The sequence below is a fragment of the Cinclus cinclus genome, chromosome 4 (assembly GCF_963662255.1).
Source record: "Cinclus cinclus chromosome 4, bCinCin1.1, whole genome shotgun sequence".
Classification (NCBI taxonomy): domain Eukaryota; kingdom Metazoa; phylum Chordata; class Aves; order Passeriformes; family Cinclidae; genus Cinclus; species Cinclus cinclus.
Genome location: NC_085049.1, coordinates 16,289,363 through 16,315,559, shown reverse-complemented (window position 1 = coordinate 16,315,559; position 26,197 = coordinate 16,289,363). Strand labels below are relative to the sequence as shown.

The 26,197-nt window shown below is 39.9% G+C and overlaps 1 protein-coding gene across 3 annotated transcripts in view; it reads left to right on the top strand.

The window, feature by feature from the left end:
• CELF2 (CUGBP Elav-like family member 2) overlaps positions 1 to 6,605 on the top strand; it is a 236,303-nt gene extending 229,698 nt beyond the window's left edge. For all 3 annotated transcript variants that reach the window (XM_062491711.1, XM_062491709.1, XM_062491710.1), the window contains exons 12-13: positions 1,549 to 1,692; positions 6,478 to 6,605. In XM_062491711.1, coding sequence (XP_062347695.1) covers positions 1,549 to 1,692; positions 6,478 to 6,605 — 272 coding nt within the window. The remainder of the gene's footprint in view (positions 1 to 1,548; positions 1,693 to 6,477) is intronic.
• Positions 6,606 to 26,197: the final 19,592 nt, after the last annotated feature.

The following is a 26,197-nucleotide window of genomic DNA, read 5'->3' as shown; positions in this document are numbered from 1 at the left end:
GTTTTGTCTCTTACCACTATTTCTGATGGAATTGTGAAGTCTGGAGTGGTTGAGGATAAACAAGTACCAGAGAAAAGTGCTATATAAATATTAAATGCTGAAGCAAAGTGAACTGCCTTGCGCATCTGCTCTTAAATATTATTCAGTAATTTTTTCCCTACTATTTTAGAGAATATTATTTGCTGGGAATGATAGTTTACTTTTGACAAGAAGAAAAAAGTTCCAAGTGACAAGTTTTTTTCATCTATTTTTCCCCACCTTCTCAGAAAATTTTCTTCTTTTTTTTTTTTTTTTTTTTTAAATCTTATTCATTTATCTCCTCCTTTTTGGGCAAACTTTGCTACCTTTTCCTTCAGGCTGAGAGAGAGCAGCCAGCCTGATTCTGTGGGGCAGAGGTGAGGCTCCATGGGTCTGCTGCAGAAGGAGCTCTGCAAATCTGATGAGTACTTTCCTCTTCCTCTCCAGAGAACCAAGGACATCACATCTGAGGCACACTTAGGTTCCATTAAGCAAGGGAACACGTAATCAGGCTATTGTAGGTGTTTTTTAGCAGAAGTGCTTGCTCCCTTTGTGTACCACTTAACGCTGCTGGAGCCTGCACAGGGAGGCCACATCTGGCTCTATCATATATCACACTCTTCCTGGCATCCATTGCTCGTTTCCAGTGTGTTGCTATTGAGCTAGGGAGAAAAAAGAACCTATCAGTACTAGGATTAATGTTTTAACCTACACCTTTAATAATATGTATCTCAAATCTTGTATGTAAGAAAAATATTCTAAGCACCTTTTGAGTTTACACCTTTCTTTGCAAACTCAACTAAAAGTCTAAAGCCACTTAATTGAAACCCAGCTACCTAATTTTGAACTTCTTTAAAGACTTGCTTTACAAAGCTTCTTCCAGGAGACAGCACTTTCTATGGGGGATTCATATTAAAAAAACAAAATCTCATTTTGAAATGAGTCAGTGCAAATTAAATTCTGAATGTCTTTTTCTCACTGACTTCACTGACTTTTAAGTCACAAGGTGTGCTTCATCTTTCTATTTTTATTCTTATCTGCACCATTTTCTTGCCCCTTGAGTTTAAATCTGTGGTACTCAAATCTGAGCTCACCTCTTTCCATTTCTATAAGTTCCTGCAACTGGAATTAAACTGACAAATGCATGCAGATGTTGGAAGCAGTAGAGGATTCCTTGTGCAGTTCTTGGGGTATTTTGAGAGCCAATACATTCTGTACCTGTTTTCCTAACCTTAATTATACTGAAAGACACTCACGTAAATTGAAGAAAGAGGATGACTTTAACTACTTCTGTAGTAGAGTTATGAAATAAACACTTTTCAAAGTAAACACTTTTCATGATGGGATGCTCTAAAGAGCTGCGTTTCAGCTGTGCTCCTTTGATGATCCACTTGCTTTTGTTCCCTCAGAGTTGGAAAGTGAAATGCTTTCTGACCATCAGCTTCAGTAAGTATTATGGAAAAACAGATTAAATGTAGCACTTGCAATAGCTGTTTTCATACTTTTTTTTCTTTTATTTTTTTCCTAAAGGTCCAGAAGGGGCAAACCTCTTTATTTACCACCTCCCCCAGGAGTTTGGAGACCAGGACATTCTGCAAATGTTCATGCCTTTTGGAAATGTTATCTCTGCTAAAGTCTTCATTGACAAACAGACCAATTTGAGCAAGTGCTTTGGTATGTCAAATTTAATAAATAAAACAGTAAAAGCCACATGTACTATGCTGAAAAGGGGGCAGGAAAGAAAATTAACAGCAATGTCAGAAATGTCATACTGGAAAATCATTCCAAAAATAAGGGACTGTTAATCCTCAAATGAGCAGGAAGATGCACAGACAAACTACTTCTAACTAAAAATCGGATATGAAAAAAACCAATGATAATCTTCCAGTCTGACATCTTGAATGAATGTGTCAAGTACATGAAACTAATTACACCCTATGTGGGGGAATGTCATTTACTATACTATTAAATTGCCTTATTATGGATACTTAATTATTCTCTATTGTATAGCTGAGCCACTTAAAAAGTTCTATGTTTAACCCATTACTTCTACATTACAGGAATTTATTTTTTCTGATTAAATACATGATTTTGCAATTAGTGACTGAACGGTGTGTACATGTAGTTCAGAATATTTTGCAGACAGTTGTCTAGATATGGAGCTCCATCTGTTGTGGGTGGGTTCCAGTATGTTACGGAAGGTGGCATTTCCCTTACCTTAGGGCAAGGATGAAGAGAGCCTCACTAGATCAGTGTCAAGTTTCCCAGAGAATACTTTGAGCTGTCAGAAAATTAGATCACAGCAGAAGAGGAGATGATGTGCTGGTATAAAAATAGTTTTAGGGTTGATTAAGAGGACTGATGTCTTTGGAATAGCAGCAATGTACCAGTTCAGTGCTTTGATGGAGTGGAGCAGAGAATGTGAGTGGTAAACTTTTGGAGCATTGGTCTAATAATTATGGTCTTGTATAAGACACAAGGAGGATTTAGGAGGAGGAAGGAATCTCTTAAACATGAATTTTATAAGGGTTGACATAAAAGACTGGAATTTCCTTAAAAGTGGCAATTTTTTTCCCAGAGTATAGGAATGCAACTGTATATATGACAAAGGAGGATTGGATAGTACACTTGGAAAGTTGATTCAATTCATAGAAAGAGGCTACATTCTTTCTGCATTTTCCCACAGTCTGACAGTTCATTTTTGAAGCAATCACCTATTTAGGCTTCACAAAAAATTATTTGTTCTAGACTAGTATAGTCCAGCCTGTGTCTGCAATGGGTTAAAGCAGTCCCTGAGGCTCATGCAAATTTGAAAAGTGGAATTGAAATGGACTCCCCATTGATCTGGAACTAGTTCTGTTAGTATGTTGGGGTTACAAAATCGGTGTTGAGGTCTCCAGGAATCTTGATGAAATGTCAAATCAAGCTAAGTTAATCGAAATGCAGCAATTGTGGTTACTGCTGAAAGAATGTAAATTACTTCGGGCAGGTGGCTCAATTCATCAGATCGTTTCCCACACTTGCTTTTTGTGCATTTTCTTTTATTCTTTGATTACTTTCTTACACATTTTCCTGGGTTTGTGGGACACACTTGCCTGACTGTAAGTGATGCACCAAAGAAATCTTCTTTAAGGGAAAATGGAGGTGTCAACACCCAACAGATAGAGGAATCCTCTGTCTTTTTGGTTTTAGGCAGCTTTCACTGATATTTCCATTTCTCAGTCTTCCTTCCCAGATATTCTGCCACCAGGGAGGGAGCTCTGCTTTAAAAACAAAGTAGAAGTGGCAGATGAAGCTGATTTTTCTGATTTAGTGGGTGACTACTTGGTGATGCTGCAAATCACAGGCAAAGCCAGAATTAGTCTTGCTAGCTAAATGTGCTAGCACAGTTTTCATGCACCTCCTCAGCTTTATTAGCAAGAATTGTCTATTTGTTGTTTTAGTCCTATATTTGTGTTTCAAAAAGCTTTATTTTTTTTTTCTGTCCTCCCACCCAAAAACTACAACAGTGCCACTGAAGAACCCATTTCTCTGCTGAATCATTAATGGTCATTCCACTTGGTACAGTTTGAGTTTGGGTTTTTTATTTGCTGGTTTGGTTAGGTCTTTTTGCCCATAGTAATAGTAATTGTAATTGTATTTGTAATTGTAATTGTAATTGTAATAGTTTGCACATGCTCAGGGCTTCCTACTCTGGCGTTTCCAGTCTCCTGCCCAAAGGAGGAGGAAGTCAAATTACAGACAAGAGCAGGTTGAACATCCACAAGGTGTAAAGATTATCCAAGTCTGTCCACTGGCAGAAATGGGAAGGGAAGGTTCGTTCTGAGTGAGTGATAGATAGATAGAGATGAATCTTTACGTAAAACTGCTTTGCAAAATGAAAAATTCCTTTTCTTTGCAGAAGAAGGACTTAGGCATATTTTCTTTTCTTGTCCAAACCAGAATGAATGCTCGAAGGATTAAATCATGATGAGGATGACAGGACAGTGTGTTTACACCTGGAAGTGCTCTTCCATGAGCTCCACAGGCTTTGGTTGACTCAGCAGACAAAGGGTTTCACTCTTCAGGCTTATCTCTTGCCTTTCATAATCCTTAGAATAAAAAAAGTGAGATATGTAAGTAAGGCAGAGGAGAAGGGACCCAGTTACATCAGTACAGAAATGCAGTCAGCCTTATAGCAAAATTGTTACTTGAATGGTGACAATTACTTATCCTGATTATAGAGATACCCAAAGATCTAAAACAAAAATCAGAGTTGTCGTGACAGGGTCTTTGAGAATTAGTAAGAAGCATCATTCCAACTTCATGTAACCTGTGGTTTAAAATTCAGATAAGAAATGGTGAATGGGTGCAATCAGAAAAATACAAATAAAGGGAAGAAATTCCAGCCTCCTCAGTAAGCTTTATAAATGAAGGTTCTCAATAAAGCAGAAGATGAGAGTGTAACAAGCTAATGCAGGTATTGCATTCTGTGTAAAGAGACAAACTGTGCATCAGAATAACAATTGAATGACAGGGGCTGATGCCAGCAGTGTGCTTCCTTTTCTTCATTCACCATCCACAGATGCCAAGTGACTCGTTTAGATCACTTGCTTACTTTCCAATGGATAAAACTAGGTACCAAGGAAAGAAACTACACTGATGACAAGTTCATAGCAGTAATACGCACTTGGGAGAATAAAGTGAAGGTCAGGAAAGCTGTAGAGGGAAATGCTGAATTGTCAAGGTAGGTAGGAGTAGCTATAGCTCAGTTATGGAGCATCTGCCTGGACAGTGCTACAGCTGCCTCCCAATTTGTGCTAGTTCCCTTTTCTATCCCTGAGGCAATCCTAGAGCCAATGGAAGGAGACACAGGATGCAGAGCAAAGATAATGACTGGAGTCATGTGAACAGATCTCCTAGAACCAAACAGGGGAAAGGAAGAAAGGAAGCTCCTCAGGATTTGGCAATAAATTTAAGAGGAATGATCTCGGGGAGTTACTAAAACCAAGGAAGGTATGGAGGAACATTTGTTGCCCCTTAAGGAGGTAACAAATAATGAACCACAGGACAATATGGATAGAGCATATTGGCTTTGGCCAGGAGAAGGTCTGCAGAGATTGAAATGAGAGGTGGTTTTGAATGGAAGGGACAGAAGTTAGCATGAGTTGTCAGAGAAGAGTCTTAAATAGTTTGTTGAAGTTGATTTAAGGTGAAGCCATAGGGGTGATCTATGAAGGAGAACAGCTGGACAAGAATACCTTGGTAAGGGGGGAAGATTTTATGCAGTGGGGACAGTGTAATAACACTCTGAGGCTGCAATTGGAAGAGGGCAGCAGTGCAAGAACCACGAAAGGACAGGTTAAAGTAATGGTAAGAAGAGGTTATGGATCCAAGAAGTACACAGACACTAAGCACAAATGAATAAAGCTGGTTGGTGAAAGAGAGGCACTGAGAGAAGCCTGTATTAGAAGACAAAGTGTGTGGCATCCATGCTTTAGGAGTGTGAAGGGATATATGTTAAGGCAAATTCAAGTGGAAAGAAGAGGGAGCATTTCAAAGCAGATGCATAACAGCAGGCTGAGTACAGTAATAATTAGCCCGAGCTGAGGCAGAGCAGCAGTTAGGCAAGCTTTGCAATTACAAGTGGGAGGCCCAGATATGAAAATGAACTTTGAGCTTCCAGAATCAGGGAGATTTGAATATATTATGAACAGAACATTTTCAGTCTCCCAGGGAAAAGAAATCTGATCCAGTCCAGCCATTCTGAATTACCCAAGCAAGCATTATCCTCCTAGTTAGTGCTCACACACGAGGAGCAGATCTCGGAGTTCTCATCAAACCCTACCATTGTCTTTATGATGCTGCTTAATTTTGATGTTTGTGTGCTCCTTTGGGGACTAAAAGACTGAATTAACTAACATTCAGGTACCCTGAGATCTTAAACTGGAAGGAGCTGTAAAATTACAAAATACTAATATTGCAACTGCCCTAGGCCGAGCCCAAGGAGATGAGTGTTCCATAGCACACATGAACTCACACCCAGGCAATGCCAGTGGGTTTAGGCAGTTTGGGGGTTGATTCTGTAAGCAGGCTTGCTGTTTCAGCTTCCCTTTTGCAGACTGGCCTAAATAGCACTTCCTGATAGACTGGGAGGTATGTAGCTACTACATTGAAAAGTGTTACAGTAATAAATACCTTCAGTCTCTAAGGTGGGTAGATAAATAACGGAATGGAAACTGCATTGCACCAAAATTGGCCAACTGCATCCCAGCTAGTAAAGAAATATTATGAAAGTAAAGAGGAGGGCCAAAGGAAACAGGAGAGGAAATAGGATTTGAAATGTGATCAAAGAACTAATTGAAAGCAAGGTAAACATATCAAATAAATAGCAATCATAAAATTCTAACAGAATGCCTTCTGACATTTGTTGTAACCTAGAGCTGACTGTCTCTCCTGCCTGTGTTCTGTGTCTCGCAGGTTTTGTTAGCTATGACAATCCGGTCTCTGCACAAGCTGCTATCCAGGCTATGAACGGCTTTCAGATTGGCATGAAACGCTTGAAGGTTCAGCTGAAACGCTCCAAAAATGACAGCAAACCTTACTGATCTTAACCCCAGATGCTTACTGCTCTTATTTTAGCTTTCTTAGGGTAAGTCCCATGAGCAAACCTGTCCTCTGCAGGGGGGTTAAGAAAGAACATAGAGCCAACCTTCACCAAGAGACAGTTATTTTTACAGTTACCACTTCCATCTCCCCACTTGTCCTTACTACACTTGGCTCCCATTTCCTTGCCAAGTAATTACTGAGTTGTGTTACTGTATTTTGTTTTGCAGCATAATTTATCTCCTTTTTGAAACAAAAATAAACGTCTTGAAATTCCGAGCAGCACACACATACAGACACAAAAAAATGTGCAATTTAACTCTGTGAACCCTGGTGCCATTAGCACACAATAAAAGTTGTTTTCTATGGATGGATTGTATTTTACCAGGGTGGCACCAGCAGTTTATAGGTTAAACAAAATGGCCTCATGCCAGTTGAAGCACTTATTTTGCAACAAAAATTGAAACAAGTCTTTCCACTACATCAACTTGTTTTTTGAGAAGATCTGATTTTTTTTTCGGTTCAAATCAACGTATTGTTATATATTAGTCTGCTTTTACACTGGTCGTCTTTATATTTCATTTTTTTTAAGTTCTTGTTTTTTTGGAAAGGATTAATGTAAAAAAAGATTTAGAGATCTGTTTCTAAAGCTACAGGGTTTAAAATAAAAAAATAAAATAAAATGAGTGACAATACTTGATGTTTCTTGAGAGATAAATTTAATAATAATAAAAAAAGAAAGCCACAGGCCTGTAAATTTTATTTGTAAAAAGCATTTCTATTTTTATACAAAATTTTTACTGCCTCAGAAATAATGGAATTTATTTATTGCCTATTGTTAACTTATTGGATACCTAAAGAGCAGCTCTCTATGCTAGCTAGATCCTTTGAAGTAGTCTCTAGAGTAATTGTGCCAAGAATGGGCGCTTTTTCACTGTTGAACCCTCCACCCTTTGCAGTTCATGCTTTTATCCTCTTGTTTGTATTTGTCTGGTTATTTTGTTCGTAGTTTCCATTACCCAGTTTAAAGTTCAGTTGTCTGACCCTTTCCCCCCCGCCTGCCCCTGAACCTTTCTGTTACATTTGTAGAAACTGGTTCTTTCCTCTCTTTTCTCCCCAAAGAGGAATCCATTCTCTCTGATTCCTTTCAGATGGATTCTTTTGGGGTTCCATTGTGTTCTTGTTGACAAGTATTGTAAGTTAATGCAAATTATGTGAACGGCTCGTAGGCTCTACTGATAAAAGATTTGCATTAGTTTTCTCCTGCACCCATAAAAGTGATTTTGTTTGTGCTGCATAGATTCTGTGTAACTTTTTTTCCTCTTCCTTGTTTTTTCCCTAGACATCTCCATGCCCGTTAGCCCATCGTTTGCCTAGCATGTCCCTGTGGCGTCTCAAAAAAAAAAAAGTTTCATCGTCCCGTCATTGTTTCTGATGTCTTTCTGACCTCACATCATATTTGGTTCTCCTACTGACCTAGTTTGACCTTTGAAATTTGCATGTGACCTCATCTAGCTATGAATTCTGGGAAGTCAATGTGAAAAAAACATTGCTGCATTCATGCAAGACTGAAATTTATTATTAGATAAATTAATGATAGGATTTAAAAACAACCTGTGGCAAAATGTTTTTTCTTTCTTTCCTTTTATTTTTAGTTTTGGTTTTTGGTTTTCTTCTTTCCTTGGAGTTTTTGTTTCGTTTTGTTTGGGTTTTTTTGTTTGGGTTTTTTCTTGGTTGATTTTTTGTTTTGTTTTGTTTTCATTTCGTAAAAAAAAATAAAAAAAAAAAACAGACTTGAAAGTATTATACAGGGATTGGCATTCTGCCTGGTCACTGGTGACAATAGCAATATGTGTCCAGAGGCACAGAATGTTGGTTTCTAACAGACTACTTCCAAAACAGTTTGAGAAATAAAACTGTCTGATTTTAAGTCTCTAGAGGTCTGTAATAGTTTTTACATTTTTCAGGCAGTGTAAAGTTTTTTGATAAGGCCATTTTAGGTGGCTCACTTTCTCATTAAAGTATATATATAGAACCACTTTTTGTAGATTAGTATAAGAAAATATTTACCCTGTTTTAGGGCAAATGCTACCTACTTGTGTCACCTTTTGCTGAACTGACTCACAGTTAGACAATCCATGGTTTAATGCACATGAAATTACCTATATTTTATACTGTTTCAATGTACAGAAGAAAGGTTACTGTAAAATGTGTTACGTTGGTGCTTCTGTGAATTAAGTTGTGGTTTCATCATGAGTCTTATGGTCTTAAGTGTTCTATGTTTATAAAAAGACAAGTTTAAAATTGGTTTACTTGAACAACAAGAACAAAAAGAAGATTCAAAAAAAACACAAAAAAAAGTTGTTTGCTTAAAAAAATAATTTCATGTGAAAATGAAAAATTATTCCAGAATAAGTTTGTGTTGGCTTGTGACGCATTGATGTCATTTTTTTATTGTGAACAATTTAGGTGTGTTTGTGTTCAGCAAAATGTGATCAGTTTTTCTTTTAAAGAAAAAAAAAATCAGTGAAACTATAGTGCCAAATTCCAAAGGTACTTTCTTCCTAGAGCTTCAGTGTGTTTCTTGTGTGAAGTAATTTGATAACATGGGTATTTTATTATGTGTTTTGTATAAATCCCTAATATTTAAAGAAAAAAAGAGGTTAAAAAGTTTGTTAACTTGCTATCCTGTGGTCTTGTTGCCTGAAATTGTTATTGTTTGTTATTTCTCTTTGATGTTTTTTGTAAAACATTGTATAAGTGCCCATGTTTCACTTTTTTAACCACTCTGCACACATCAATGCTGTGAAAGCAAACCTCACTATGTATTTTCTTCATATTGTATGGAAACCTCTAAGGTGAGAAAGTTTTGAACTTTTAACCCTTTCCACCCAGAGCTGTCTTGAGTGTTAATACCTTTTATACATTCACCATTTTGCTGTTTATTTTTATATATATATCTATATCTATAAATATATATATACTTAGTTTTTTGTGGTTTATTTAATACATGGTTGAAATCAGAACAATGCACAGGGCAGATCTGAAGGACAAAAATATTTTACTGCTGTCTAAATTTCTTCTGTATCTATAACTAAAATTATTTAAAACCGTAATTAACTTGTGGTTTTCCTTTTTAGATTTTGGGGATTTTGTCTTTTCTTAAAGAGCTTTTAATATGCTGCTGGAATATGCTATTCAGTATTAATAAAATAAAAGAAAAAGAAAACAATTCTTTAATTATCTATTGTGCGAGCCACTCCCAGCCAGGAGCGGTTAATCCACCATTTGAAAACCTTGAGGAGAAAAAAAAATAAACAGAATAATAATATTTTTGTAATTTAAATAAATGAACTTTTGCTTAAATCAGATGCACTAGATCTTCCTGGGTGAAAATTCAGTGTGCACTGCAGTTAAACTACTTTTTATGGATAAAGTTTACATACACTGTAATGTTTGGTGTTATTTGCCATTATTTGTCACGGCAATATATTGGCTTACTCCTGCAGACACTCGTACAGAGAGGAGTAACTTTACTCGTACCCATGGTCCATGGGAATATCTGTGTGACTGGTGTCATGGGTGTTTGCTGGAGAAAGCTGTTTGTAAGGAACCAGAAAAGAGATGCTGGTAGCCCTTTTCACTGCCTTGTAAGTCTGATTGGGTTGCGTTTCTACCACACAAACAGTGACCAACAACCAAATTCAGTTCTTTGCCACCGGTTTAGTGAATCCATTGCCAATCCAATGTGTGTGAGCAGCAGTACCTGCTACAGGTCATAAAGTGCCATACCTTCTTCCACCTCCTAGTTCTATCTGGTTATATCTGAAGCCACCTAAAATTAAAAATGACGCCCTATATGAGCAACATCAGCTGGTGCACTCTTGTCTCTCATCCCCAACTTAAATGCTTCTTTATGTAGAGCCCTGGGATGGAAAGGACTAGCCTCTAGTGATGCAAAAAAATTTCCTTCTTATAGCACATGCACTTATAAGTAAATGATCTATACTTTTCTCACATTTTTACTACTGCTGGGGCCTTCCTAAACCCTTTGAGGGCTATTTTGTACTACTTGCAGCAATTGTGCGTATTCAAAGTTATCATCTCACGTACATTATATTATATATATGTACATATATATATAATATGAGATCATCATTTGGACTGTTTAGAGACTGTTTCACTAATTTTTCTCATTGTACCCACCGTCTAAATTTCCAAAGCTTTTGTAGATGCCCTGGTGTGTCCTGTGGGTTTTCCAGTCCAGTTAGAGCAGTGATGCCTCTGGTCCTTGGGCAGTGTAACTCAGCACCAGGCTGCCCTGAATTACTCCACGGGACATTGGCTTAGCAGTGGGAGACAAGGAATGTTTCTGTACTTCCAGGCAACTGAGATGAGTCATTGCTTTTAAAAACTGTCCATCTCTGGAAAAAAAAAATATTAAAAATCAAAAATAAAATTCAAATACAAAACCAAAAACCCAAACACGCACCTCCTGGGAGGCAAATTATCTACCAGTTCTCTTTCAAAATAATGAAAGGAAAAAGCTGCAAGGGTGCAAGGGCCTAATAAGAGAGGAAGTAAAACAAGGGAAAATGCTTTACAAAATTCTAATCAAAAGACTAGACTAGTTGTTTTATCAAACAAATTAGCTAATTGCAATGAAATGGCAGTCCTCAAAGGAGTAACAAGTTCATCTTTCTTTCACCATAGGGGTTACAGTTCCTTGGCTTGTGCTACTCTGGAATCATTTTACTGTTTCTGTTTTTATTATCTTAAGTGCTAATTAACAAAAGGAAAAAAATATCCTGTAGTTTCATTACCTTTTTGGATAATGTCATACAAAAAGAAAAAAAAAAAGAAACCTATGTATTTGTGTTTTTTTCGTGCTGTGGGAATTGTTGTTTGTAGATTAATAATACTATCATTTTGTTTAGAATTACAAAATAGTTTTTAAGTATTGTCTGAGAAAAGCCAAAGTTAATGCAATCTAGTGGAAACTGTAAGACCATTTGAGTATTGTTTCTGTTTTATTGATGCATTTGGATTTTGTTGTTTGATGGAATTTGAGCCAAAAAAAAAAAAAAAAAAACAAAAAAAAGGAAAAAAAAAGCAGGCTTTCCTATTTCTACAACTTGATTGTACTTATGCATTTTGTACCAGTGGAACTTTTTATACTGGAGATTAAAAAACAAATGGAAATTTTTGTGGCTTACTCTTGTGGGCCCCCTCGATCATGACTGATTTTCAAGTTTGATTTCTGGACAGTATAAAGAGAGTTGGTTTTGTTTCAAGAATTCAAAACTTTGGCTTGATTTCTTTTTTTCCCTTTGCTTATATCTAGTGTTTAGAATTTTGTCTTAACAAAAGCGGTAAGTTTCACTTTTTATTCTGTATCGTGCAGTTACACAATAAGGTAATTAGAATTAGGAGTACTCGGTCACTTTGCGTGGATAAATGTATTAGTTAAAACGTTAGGGGTTTGCTTTTTTGCTGTTTAGATCAGAGTTTTTTCTGATTCTTCTGTCCTCATTGTGAACATAACCGTGTAGTTGAAACAGTCAGACTTATTTTTGTAACGTATGTTATTGTGTGATGCAGTTTTTTGCTTCTGTCTCCAATATTAAACCATTTTCCTAATACTTGTCTCTCTACTTTGTGTGTTGTATTGTTGGTGGTCATTCTGTGTTGGTAATACATCTGCACACCTCACTGTTTCACGTGCCTGTTTTTTTTTTTTTTTTCTCTATTTGTTGGTTGTGTACAAAAGATACAGTCGATTCCACCTAAGTGAATAGCTGATTGGGGGGCAAAAGAGGATTTGTACATTTTAGACACGTTCTGGTTTCTTTGATTTTTTTTTTTTCTCTCTTCCTCCCCCTAGTCATGCCTTATCACTTGGTTAATCTCTTGGAGCAGGAAGCATTAAATGAGTTTCCTGCAAAGGCCTATTGAAGGTAGCTTTTGTTAGCCTTCAAACTGCAAAACCTTCTGCACACAAACACACAGAAGACACCTGAAAAGATTTTTTTTTTGCTGTGGCATTTCAGTCAGTCTGGAAAATGTGGATTATGGAGATCATTTCTTCCTAGTTGTTTAAGAAAATAATAATACTCTGCCACTACATTGCAGAAGCATATGAAACATTCAAGAAAAGGAGGATATAGCCTTGGGATTTTTTCCAAACTGCACAGTAATCTGATGGCATATGGCGTTAGTCAAACTCTCCCTGGAAACTAATCATCTCTTAACTAGGGCTGGGAGAGCCTGCAAAATCTTACCAGGTGATCAAGTTTGTTATGTGCAGTTGTACATATAATACTTTAAAAAATATATCAAAATCCAAGTGAGCACAGGAAGACTTTCTACTAAAGCCAGTAGAAGCAAAAAAAAAAAAAAAAAAAAAAAAAAAAAAAGAGAGAGAAAAATCCCAACAAAATAAAAAGAGGCAGAAATAAATTATGGGGAAAAGATCCCCCATTGTTCCACTGGGTGATATTTTTGCTGTGGGCTTACAAAGCAGATCATCCTCAGCATTGGCTGATAATATTACACAAATCTCAAAAGGGACTAAAGAAATACCATAGCACTTTTTTTCTCATTACTTTTTACACCTGGCTCTTAGCTTTTTTATTCTTTCCTTTCCTGTAATTTTTTCCTCCTTATAAGAATCTCTCTGCTCTCCCCCAAACAGTGTCTACCACAATGAAATAAAAGTTGCAGAAGAAAAATCTATGTTGTTCTGGTTTACAGATAGTCTCTTCTCTCCTCTGATGGCAGATATGATCCTTACAATTTGGAGAGGGGGGATTAAAAAAAAAACACAAAACATAACCAACCAAACCAAACCCAAGGAGGAGAGAGAAGCACTGCCGAGTGCTCTCTGGAATTCAAGCCATATGCCCCCATCCCTTTCCTTTGTCCCAATTTCTGTGATGCTCAGGAATCGAAGACCACTTAAAAGTGCTCTTATGAGACCCAAATGACACTCATCCCTCTTGTCTCCTCTCCCCTGGTCTTTCTGGCGCTCTGGCTTTGGCTCACACACACACAGCCCCATCAACACCGTCCGACAAGGTCCTGGCGCACTGGGCGTATCCGTGTGGTGTCAGCAGCAACGTTGGTTCCTGCATTTGGAAGACTTTTGAAATTTTCTGGTGGCTTGTGAGTTGGCCTGGTTGTTACTGCTCGATCTATTTTTCTAAATTTTTCTTTTTTTTCCTTTTTTTCACTTTTCCGTTTCCATGAGAAGCAAACAAGTGATGAGTCTGGAGCCCCCAGCTAGCTCCAGTGCCGTCCCACAGGGTCTGTTATCAGAGGGCAGGGGTCCAAGCAGCTCTAGGTTTAACTTAAAACCACAGGAGCCTGTAGCAGACAGCCCAGGCAGGAAAGCAGAACCTGATGGTCAGACTATATCTTGGGTCTTTGATACCTCTAGAGTTTATGATCTCGATTTGGATAATTTTGACACCAGTGGATTCAGTTAAGTAAGTCTTGAGTTGCATGATGGATAAATCAGAATTGCTGTCTGGGGGGGTTTTTTTAGCTTGCTGTGGATGCTTTCTTTTTTTAATTTTCTCTTTTTTTCCTCCAAACTTGGTCTTAGGAAAGAAACTAGAGCTTTGTGAAGGGTCTTTTCTTCCAAAAATACAAGTGAAAAAAAAATACTGAAGTTAGCTTTCTTTTAAATACTCAGGGCTGAAAGATACAGGGTTTTCTTTCTTTCTTTCTTTTAATTTCTTTTTTTTAATTTCAACAATGGGGGAAAAATGAGTTCCTTAAAGCAATGCAGCTGAACAGTTTGTCCTGCTTAAACACATGCTTTTAATTTCAATTATGCAAGGCACCTTGCAGTGTTAGCAAAATGTCTCTTTGTTAGCTATATGTGTATCGCCATGGGAAATTACCAAACTGTCACAAGACTTGCTGATTAAAGAATAGCCTGCCAGAGTGTGTGTGCCTTTGCCCAGTGTGACTCTTAGGTATTAGGCTAAGGAAAACAGTTTAACAAAATGTAGTGTGAATCATTCCTGATAAGTGAATAAAGCATTGTGACCAAGCAATCAGATTATTCACTTATCAGGAATCGACTGTACTGATAGTTTGCCTGATCGTTTTTGTTCCTCATCTCTGTTGTAGTTTCACTACTTTGCTGTGTTCTGTTTTTTCTCTCATGCTCTTAGCAAAATCACTGGGAATATCCCTTTGTGTGATCATGAAACGTGCTACTGAGTAACAAATAAAAAGAAATTTAAATATAAAAATGATATCTTAACAAAATCTATGCACTTGCTATCAGGAACACAATACTGGATGTGTCTTATATATATTGAACTATAATAGTATTCGATTTCTTAAATAAAGCTTAAGAAAGGATTCTGTTGTCTGTAAAATTTTATGAGCATTAAATGGAAAAAAAAGTGTTTCTAGGGTTGGGCGCTTTTTGTTATGTGAAATCTTCCTGGGTATTCGGTCTCTAACCACACCCAGGCAAATGTTAACTAATTCGCTTGATATTTCATTAATAATGGAGACTTTGAAAATTAGGCTTCCTGAAATCTGTGGGGAGAAAAAGTCTTGCCATTCACTTGCAGCAAAAGATACTAAGATGCAGAAATTTTGATCTCTTTCTGTATTTGCAGAAGCAAACATGCTTGGTCTTGCACTAAAATAAAAAAAAAAATGTCTAAAATGTGTGAATCAGAAAATGCCATAAAACAATACAATACTGTACTTTTTGGCATATGACTTTTTTTCCTCCTGATTCTAGATAGGTTTAGAGCTAAAAAATGAAAACCCATATGCTCAAAATTCCACAGATTCCACACTGGAGGTCAAAGCATCTTTTGGGGGAAGATGTATGGCTTACTGTACGTTTCCTGTATTGAGCCTTCTCTTAAAAGAAAATGTTTTCACATCAAAACCCATGAATTAAATGGGAATCCAATAGGTAAAACTGTTGAGTACACTGAAAAAAAAAATATTCCTTCAATGGCTGTATATTTGCCACAAAATTGTAGATTTTAAACAATCTGATTTTTATGGAAATGGCCATAATTCTTGTATTTATCAAAGTTTCAATAATGTCAGCCTTTGGCAGAAAGATCCAGGAGAATGAGGGGAGGGGAGGGAGAGGGGTTGCTTTCTTTTTTTCTTTTGAACTGCATTACTGCCTCACTTTTCATATGCCATTATATTATCTAAAAAAAAAAATTAAATTGTGGAAATCTATCTGCTGCTTGTATCATTCTATTCATGCATATTTAGTAAATGTTACTGAGCTCAACATCCAGTGGCCAGGTGCGTCAGCCTTGTAAGCCAAAAACATTGCTCCACCAGAGAGGTCACAGGGAAGATTTGCCCTGGTGGTCCTGTCCATCCCACATCAGCACAGAGCTCAGGTGGGAACCCTGCCCTGGTTTTCAAGGGCTGCTGATGTAACACAAACATTAGGTAATCGCAATGATTAGCTCATATTTGTATTCCCTCTGATTTTCCTCATTAGCAGACTTTTTTTTTTTTTTTTCCATTAAAGGGAACTGGAAACTTGCAGTCATTTTCTGAATCATTTGCCCCTGTTGATAACCTAATTGTTTTACATGAATGCTAATATTTCCCTCTTACACATTTATATCTATCAGCTAAATCAGCAGTAAAGTAAACCCTTCTGGGATACATTCCTATATCAATTAGCAAGGATTTATGCTCCAAAGCACCATTAGCATTAATGGGAGTGTGCTCTTTAGCATAAACAATTGGCAATAGGTCTGGTGGACTTTATTTCATAAACAAAGGAGCATCTGAACCTTAGAGACTTGTTGCCTCAAGACGGCACTTCAGGGAGTGATGTCCCAGCCTCCCCGGCTGCTCTGGGGACATCTCACCCACAGGACATGCATAAATTCCTGAGCTGCCAGCAGAAGGAGACTGTCTCAGCTTGAAAAGTGGCCTGACTTCTGGCACAAAGTTTTCTTGGCATTTTCCCTTCTGAAAACCTGCCTGAGAACACACCAGGCAAAATTTTCAGCATTATCTCCTGGCCCTGTGACCAACAGTCTGATAAATTTCTTTCACTGAAATGCATGTAGGGCCTCAGGATCGAGACCACAGAGAGGAGGGAGGGAATCTGTGAAGAGGCAGGAGGAAGAGCAGAGACAAAGCCTTTAGGAAAGAGACTGGTGGGTCCATCAGCTCCTTCAACTGGCAGCCTTATAGCTCCATGGCTTTCAGTAGAGAGCTAGAGGGGTAAATCACCAAGTCTCAGCTTTCATGTGTAGGTCAACAGCTTCTCTCTCACCCCATGTTTGATGAACAAATACACAATCAGAATATTTCAATCTTAATCTGAAGACACTGAGAGCTGGGGCAAAAGCCCACCACTTCTCAGAGGTGCACGATCTGCTGAATCCTGCATGATCTGCTGAATCCCTGCCCATGCTTCTGCAGATGTTTTCTCTGTAGGTTTTGGCTTTGCTCAGTTCTGCTACATTAAAGAGTCCTTCTGCATCTGCCATTTCCCCCCAAAGGCACTCATAAACGGGTCTCAAGTTGCTTTTCATCCCTCGTTCATAAATTAAATATATCATGCTCTGGAATCATCCACATATAATAGTGGTCTTCAGTCCCTGAATAATTTGTGTGCTTTACTTCTGCAACTTTTTCTTTTTTCCCTGACATTCTTTCTAAATGTGGGTTACCAGAGCCAGATATGTTATTTCAATATCAAATGGTGCAACATGCAGAAGTTGAAAATTTAATCCCTACTTTATTCCTCCAAACGACACAGTCAGGGATAGTGTCAGCCCCTCCAAAAGTAACATGCAAAAGCCACAAAACACCACATTAGCAGAATTATTTGGGGTTGCTCCCTCAGGATGCTGAAATCCCACTGGGATGCATTGCACTCCAGGTTCCCATGTGTGTGGTCTGCTTGTCTGTTCTTCCACTTGAAAGCTTCCTTACAACCACACTGAGAGCGTTTCTGAATAACTCCCAGTCCCCTCCAACATTTTCCAATGTTATCAGCAGTTCTGATATTTACTTCCAAGTCATTATTGAAGATATTCAATAGCATTTAGACCCCGTCTAAAAAAACACTCTCCTACAGTGTCTCCTTTGACAGCTTCTTTGTTGACATGTCAGCCTATTCTTAATCCATTTTATGTGCCTTGTATTGATAGGGTAGAATGCTAATTTTTTAATCAGGATCTGTTGTGCTGTCAAACATACAAAAGTCAGAATATATTCCATCTTTGCAATTACTTTTATCAGCCAAAACCTACAATCACATCAAAGAATGAAATCCAGTTTGACAACTCTTCTTCCCTTAAAAAACACGTTGATTGGCATTAATTGTTTACCTCATCTTTAATGTCTTTATACCCATATCTGTATGTCCATTATTTTGCCAAAGTAATGTCAAACTAGCCAACCATGGGCTGGGCCATCCTTCTTGTCTTTTATCAGTACATGAGAATGTCACATTTCCCATCCCATCTGAGATTCTGCTGGTGTGCTTAAGTATGCATAGGAGTCCATGTCAATGGATCAGAGCTCTCTATCCTATTCTCAGCCCCAGCTACCCAGGACTACCACATCTTCAACAAAATGGTAGCTAAGCGGACTGTTGCAGAGTTAGACCAGAAACCCTTTTACCCTTCTCCTGGCATGTAGGTATATGAAAGAGGAGAATTTTAGACATTGCCTCTCTTTCTGCAGCATAGAAGTTTTCCCATCTCCAAAAGCCTAAGTTCAGTGATAAAATAAACATACCTAAAGAAATTTTTGTAGTTGCACTACTAAAAAACGTAGGTGCACTTCTCACCCACATAGAGCTGCCCATTTAGTGTGGAAGCAGAGGGCAATGGATATTTGGTTATATGTGACATATTATTTAAAGGTCAATAAGAAGCATGTAGGAAGGTAAAATGCCCTTTCAGTCACCATCCTCCTCTGAATAGACACAGCTGCTTTCATTAGTGCACATGTGAGTTCAAGCCCTGTGGCTTTGAAAGAGGCACCAGAGAAGAGTCACTGTCACCTGGGGATACATGGGTCCTATTGGAGAGGAGAGGTCATTTGGAAATCAGAAGAAACCTTAATCAAACAGACCTGATGCTGCTGCAGCAACAGCAGAGGAAGGTGCTGTGCTGATCTATGCAACAGCACAGGTGCTGTTTCAGGCCATTGTGATCCTGCAGTGGATCAGGAAGGGCTCCTGCTCAGGACCCTCAACCTTAGCCCAGCAGACACAAGCTGCTGCTTTACCCTGTAACCATCTCCACTAGTCAGCTTAACTAAATGCATCCTGAAGATAACTATTCCCACACGACGTAGTGTGCCAAAGAGTAGGAAGTGAGGGAGCTGTCTGGAGATGTTGCTGACTTTACAGTGACTATAAGAGACAACAGGAGCAAAAGGGAGTATTCTCAGTAGAGACTTCAAGTACTGCCCCCAGTGCCCAAGGATGCCCTGCTGACTGCTTCACTGCAGCCCCTGCAAAGAAGTGCAGTGGTGGGTTGATGGCTGTATTCAATGATCTTAAAGGTCTTTTCCAGCCAAAACAATTATGTGATTCCAAGGGCTTGCAGACACAATACAGGGTGAATAGAGCATTTATGACCTCCAGCTCTCCTAGGCCATCAAGGTCTCCTCCTACAAGCTAGGAGTCTTGTGCATTCAGATATTCAGATAAGGATCCCTAAGCTTAGAAGAATGTATCTGTGAGCTGAATCCCACTTAAAGGCCTATATTCAGTTTCGTAAACCTGGGCCATGTTGGATACTCCAGGGTAAGTCAAATGGCATTAATTCCTGCATTTATTAAAGAAAAATTGAGCTCTAGGGGTCTAATTTGTAGACAGCTGAAGGTGAAATGCAGTGAATCCTATTGTTAACAAATGAGCCCCAGGTGATGTCCCATAGGCCCTAAGTGGGAATTGTACCAAACCAATAAAAACACCAGCTGCACCAGAACTGATTTTTAGGGGGTAGATGTATGCAGACTTCCCTCTGACAGGAAAGCCAGACCCCTAAGGACGTGTACTTATGCGATCTATAGAGCACCTCTGGCATTATCTTCATCCTATTCAGCTTTTGGCCTTGAGGATCCCCAGGAAATGATCACTTACATTTCTTGTGGATGTGGCAAAAGCATCACAAAATTTGTAATATTCAAGTCTCTGATCCAGGTGTAATCATGCCACACACTTTAGCACCCCATACCCCCAGACCATGTATCCTCTTGTTCAAAAGAATAATAAAATAAAAAACAAGAAACTTCACAGACTCATTGGCAATTTGTTGCTCTACTTCACTGTCCTCATGGGGAAAATATCTTTCCTGATCCTGCTCCTGTTGCAATTCATGCCCTTTTCTCTCACACCTGCCAGATGTCATTGCAAAAAGACCTGCTAAAGCTTCTTGAGAAGTTCCCCAAAGACACCAGGCCAGTGTGGCACTCTAAGGTGCTCCCAAGCTGTCCCTGCTCCAGGCTGAACAAGCCCAGCCCCCTCAGCCTCTGCTGGCAGGTGACAGCTTGAGCCTGCCCAGCCATGCTGGCATCCCTCCCCTGAACTCCCTCCAGTTTGTCCATTACCTGGATGTGCTGGAGGCACCAGAAAGTGGATGCAGTATCTAGATGTGGTATAGCATATGTCTTAGCAGCTAGGTTTTTATGAGGATGGGACGGTGAAAATAACTTCCCACACTGTCCTGGCTCTGCTGCTCTCCATGCAGCCCAGGATGTTGCCTTGGTTTGCTGCCAGGGCTCACTGCTGGCTTGTGGTGACCTTCCATCAGAACACACACCCACCCCACGTCCCTTCCAGCAGACTTCCTCCCCAGCCTGCCTATTCACAGCCTTTACACTGTAAGCCCCTCTTCCCTCCTGGGAGTGGGTGTCTGCATTTGTCCTTGAATTTCACACATTTCCGGCTGGCCCTCTCCTCCAGCCTGCTAAGCTTGCTCTGAATGACAGCCCTCTCCTTGGTCATCCCGCATGAATTTTGTGTCATCTGCAAACTTCACAGGATGGGACACGCAGTGGTGTGAAATATGAGTGCTGTTCTTGCTTTTGGTTGCACTTCTACACGTGGGTGAATCTAAGGCAAGTAGAGGCTGAGGATACAGGCAGTACATTATGATACCACTCCCCTCTCCCTTTACCTTAAAATGAAAATAAAATAAAAAATAAGGAAATTCTAGAAGGTGCCAGTGAAGGAAACAGGTTGCTCTCTAGCAGGCACACATAACTAGTCACGCAACCCATTCTGAGCACCCCCGGGCATCAGAACTGGGATATCTGCTCACCACCCTGCTGTGAAGCACACTCGGGCAATGCTTCATTGGTCCAAACACCTACCAGTGCTTGTGGATGTCCACAGTAGTGTCAGAGATGTGGCTGCAGCATTGCCAGGGTGGCCAAGATCCTTGCAAGTGACAGGAATACACCCACCCACCCCATTCCCTTGCCAACCAGTGCTAGTCAGCTGCAGTCAGCCAAAAACATTCTTCCTTTCTGCAGGCATGAACACAACTACTGGCACAAGGTTTTGGGCCTCCTGCTCTCCTGTCCTGATCCCACCACCTTTTTTTGCAATTCACCTTTCTCCCACACACCCTCAGCACACCTCGGGTTTCTAGCAAACACGTGGGTGAGGAAAGGGGAAATAGTAACAGAACCACTCAGCCAAGGACTGAGAATATGAGGGCTAGAAAGGTGCAAACACCTTGACTAGAGTAGGTGCAGGGACACAGAGAAGTCATGGAGGACTCTTTCTCCTCCCCTTCCCACATCCCAGGTTCATGTCCCAAACAATGGTCATACAAGCCTAAAAAACTAGATGGCATAGGCAGATATACTGTGGGGGGGATGTTGTTTTTTTGGGTGGTTTTTTGTTGTTGTTGTTGTTGTTGGTTTTTGTTGTTGTTTGTTTTGGGGTTTTGTGTGTTGTTGGTGGGGGGGTTTCTTGTTTGTTTTGTTTTGTTTTGTTTTATTTTTTGCAAACACCATTTGCCAATCCAGTGGATTCCATGGCCATCTTCATGGGCATTACACAGTTAATACTATCACAAATTCCCATGTAAGATACCCCTCTTGTCCATCCCTTTCCAAGCACCTTCTGCATGACTAGGAATGCTTGCTTACTAGACAGCTTTCCTTTATGCCAAAATATTCTTTCCGATAAAAAGAAAACCCTAGCACAGTCCTGTTCCAGCCCTTTTAGTACTCCCTTATAGTGCTCCTGGGTCCTGTAAAAGAGTTACAGCTGCAGCCAAATTCTGAACACCAGCAGCAGGGCTGGGGGTGGGCTGGGCAGTGTAAGTGCTACCAGGGCTACCAAAATTGTATCCATGATTGCACCACATCCTGACTATATCTTCAACATCTCAGCAAAATGGCTTGTCACTGGGTCAGAGCGTAATTTCTTTGCCATAAATCACCTTCTGTGCCTCCTGTGGGAACAGATGCCAGCTGTAAATTCACTCCTGGTGGAACAGAGCTCCTGGATGAGAGGTCATGTTCCCAGGTATGAATAAATTAAAAGTTCACAACTCACAGAAACAACACCAACTGGCTGGATTGTGGCTTTGCATGAAGGGCAAACAGGATTAATAGGAGGGTTCAGAGTGCCCCCTTCTCCTCCAGACTCATTTTCTTCGGCTCCTTTAGCCTTACTGTGTTCTTTTGACAGTTGGCCACCTCCCTGCTTACTGACTGCTCTTTTTACCTCTTTGTCAAAGTACTGAAAAATTCCTACCTACAGTCCCAGGGCTGTGGAGTTCAGCCCAGGGGATTGGTGGCAGAATGCCTAGTAAGGCATTAGAGCTTTAGTGTGGCCAGCCCTCGGGTCAGTTACCTGAAGTTCTTGGTTGTTTAAGCATCCCTGTACACTGGGGATGGTGGAGAGGTATCACCACATGCACTGCCAGAAACTGCTCGTTCTCTGCTGGAGGGTGAGGAAGGGATCCTGGTGCAGAGACCTGGCTTTAGCATCCTGACTGGGATGGACACAGTGCTCTGGGACATTTCTTCTGCACATAAGGAGCCCTTGTACCCTAGGAATGCACTTCAGGGCTTGCCTAGAAATCTGTGATCTTCAGTTCTCAAGCTATAAGAATTTTTTTTTTTAAGTTAAAAAAAAAAAACCCACAACCCTTCAAATTGGATTTTGTGCAGCAAAATCTACTTGTGTCCTTGGGAAACAAGTTTGTGGGGAGCATTTCCATCAGTGTGCTGGAAGTTCTCCTGAATTCTGCTTCTGCATATATGCAGGACTGCCTTCACCTCGGCATCTTTCACCTGCTGAAGGCTTTTTGGGCACCCAGAGGGCTGCAAGGTTTTTGCTCATGGTGCACTCACCACCACCCTCATTTCACGTTCTGCTGCCCAGCCACGCCTGGGGAACTGCCTGGGCACTGCTGCTGTTTCAGACTGACAGGCATCAAAGGCACCTTCTTCTGACAGAACACTTCAAGACCCCAGGAGGAACTGTGTTGTGCCTTCCCAAATTAATATGCAAATGTAAGCATGAATCAGCCACGGGGCACTGCAGTTCTCCTGTATCCCTTTTACTCTTACCAGCAGCTCGCATTTTATGCTTGGAGCATTGCTCTTTCTCCATTCCTTGCCTCTCAGCTGGTCCTTTCTCATCTAGTTCCCATTCCTTTTCTTCCTATGAGGAATTCTTGGTCTCTGCTCTGTATTCAACAAGTGTTTGAAATGAATGAAGGAGGTGATTAATTATTTAGAATTGTACAAGGGAATCTAACTAGGTGCTGTGGGAAGGAATTAAGCAAGTGAGACATAAAGGCTGAAGATCAGGAAAATATTTCCTTAAAGTGAAATGTAATAGAGGGCAAGCCTGCCTCTGAGGCAGCACAGGAAGTTTCTCCTCCCATGGGATTTAAGGTTGCAAAGAGCAGAAAATGGTCTTTAAGAGCAATCCTTCTGGGACAAGGCTAGCCAGCCCAAAAGACTACATTTGTCTATCCCTTCTAGGCACAGTGGTGGGACACAGTGTGTGAGAAAGCACTGAAACAAGAACACAAAGAGATTTATTCATGCTGCAAACTTAAAATGCAGTGGGAAACTTCCCTTCAGTGCAAACAGCTCCTTTTATAACCTGTTTGAAGAGTTTTTTTATATCTCCTTATTACTCAAGTAATTAATTTTCAACAATGAATGTGAGAGGACCCTGCATTAACACAGCAGGTAAATTTGGGAAAGAAAAGAAAAAGCACTAGCCCTTAAAATGAGATTTATTTGTGAAGACTACATCTAAGTTTCTAATGGCACTCTGAGCAAAATCAAGGTTTTCTGCTTTCATTTGCTGGGCTGTCTTCTTTCATTACAGAGTGTCCTAGCACAAACTGATCTGCCACAGTCCTGAATCCTTTTATCTCTCATTAACTCTCCTTTTTTTTTTCTCATTGATCACTTCCTTCTCATGCAAAGACTTGATATGTTTAACCTTCATAATCTTTCTGCTTTGCAGTTGTGAGTCTGTAATTACAGGCTGTTTGAGGGTTCAGCCAGCAATAAATCAAGTTGTGCTAATTGAACAAAAAATTGTACAAAAGCCTTCTCAATGAAGTGGTCATTTTGCCCTTTTTTGGAAAATGTTATAGCTCAGGAATAGCATGCAAATTTATTTATGTGTGCCAGAATTATTTTCATACAATCATAGAATCATTAAGGTGGGGAAAAACCTCCAAGATCATCAAGTCCAACCTTCAATTCAATACCACCATGCCCACTTAAACATATTGTGAAGGGACACAACTACTCAGTTTTTTAACCCTTCCAGGGATGGTGACCCCACCACTTCCCTGAAAAACCTGTTCCAGTGTTCAATTACTCTTTCAGTGAAGAAATTTTTTCTAATACCCACCCTTGGCCCACTGTGGCTGCAGATGAAGTGGTCCCTACATCAGGTTAGGCTGCATGCTGTAGGCAACCCAAGGGAACTGTGAGTGACCAACTGTGAGTTGGTTTGGGTGAAACCCATCATTAGACGACAATTCTGTCACGTACAAGGTGACATTTTACCACTACAATCACCCACTGCTGCCTGTCTGAGGGACTAATTAGAAAGGCAGAGCACAAGATCATCTCACATGGAAAAGACAAAATAACAATCTAGATGTGGAGCACACGTGGGCTGTGGATTTGGCTTCTACACACATGGGTATCATGAGTTCACAGTGACTGAGGCTGTGCCAACACTGGAGCACCCCTCAGACTTTTGGCCAAGTAGAGAGAGGTGTATGGCAATACCTGGTGATAGAGACTCACAGATCTTGAAGCTTTTTGTGTGCCTGATGCTTGTGTAAGCCGATGGGAGATACCTGCTGGCACTGAATGTCCACTCTGCATTGGCATGCAGAGAAGAACTAGCTAATAATTAATTCTTTGTTACTTGCTGGTAACACCAAAACTACTTCTCTTTGTTGTCCCTCAATTATCACACTGCATATTCTTTTTTCTCTAATTCACTGCTGTTGAGGTGAGGACTGGCTGGTATCCCCAGGTACAGAATGTGTCTTCGAAACTCCAGTGCTCCAGAGCTGACAGCAACTTCACATTCCCACAACCATAGGCTGAGGAAGCAAGGAAAACAATCTTACATCAATTTTACAGTACAGAATCCTAATGTTTCAGAGCTGGAAAAGCCCCAAAGAGAATGGGGGGTTGCAGAAGTGACACAGGGAGAAGGTTTCTCAGCACTTTGCTTTGTCTCAGAGGGTAATGGCTGCATATTGATTCCAAAAAAGATTGTGCATGTTCTTTAGTTTGGCACAATACCTCCTGCCTTGCTCTTTGTCTGATCTCCTGCATATATCAGTTGACTCATCTTGCAGATCCTCAGCTGGAATTTATCAGTGTACCAGCAAGCCAAACAAAGCTTCTGGGTGTCTCAGTGGTTTTCAGAATCCTTCCCTCTCATTTAATTAGTTCTTGTAGTGGTTTCAGAATCCTTCCCTCTCATTTAATTAATTCTTGTAGTAGCTAATGGCCACCAAGTCTGCTCTCTGTTTTTCCCTGTGGGTTATGAAAGTCTGATTTGGAGATGATTTCAGAAGGTATCCTGTAGAAGCAGAGGGTTTTGCCTCACTGACACTCAAATTTTATTTGTACTTCTGGCGATCCTTTATTTCCAGGCTAAATGTTGCAGCAAAGTGACAGGATCCAGTGGAGATAACCAAGCCAAAGCTTCTCCTGCACACTGCCAGTTTTAGAGAAGCAGTTTAAGACTGCCAGGACACATCACCCAGGTTAACTTCACAAGCTGCCATCACTAACAAGCTCCTCTTTGGCCATTGCACTGTGCAGCACAAGCTGTTCAATACAGAGGGGCTTTGTGGCCAACCTGAACTTGAACAGCTGTAATCTTCAGCAGCTCCTCATATACCTCGGTGTCCCACAGATATCTCAATGCCATTTTTCTTCACAGAATGTCAAGAGATAATAGTATGAGAAATTCTGAAGCGCTGAAAAAACTTCTTATTGGTAGCTGGTGAGTAAATTTTTTGAGAAATTGTTATTTGCCTAGAATTAAAGAGAAGCTTTGGCAGGATCTTAGAAAGCAGAA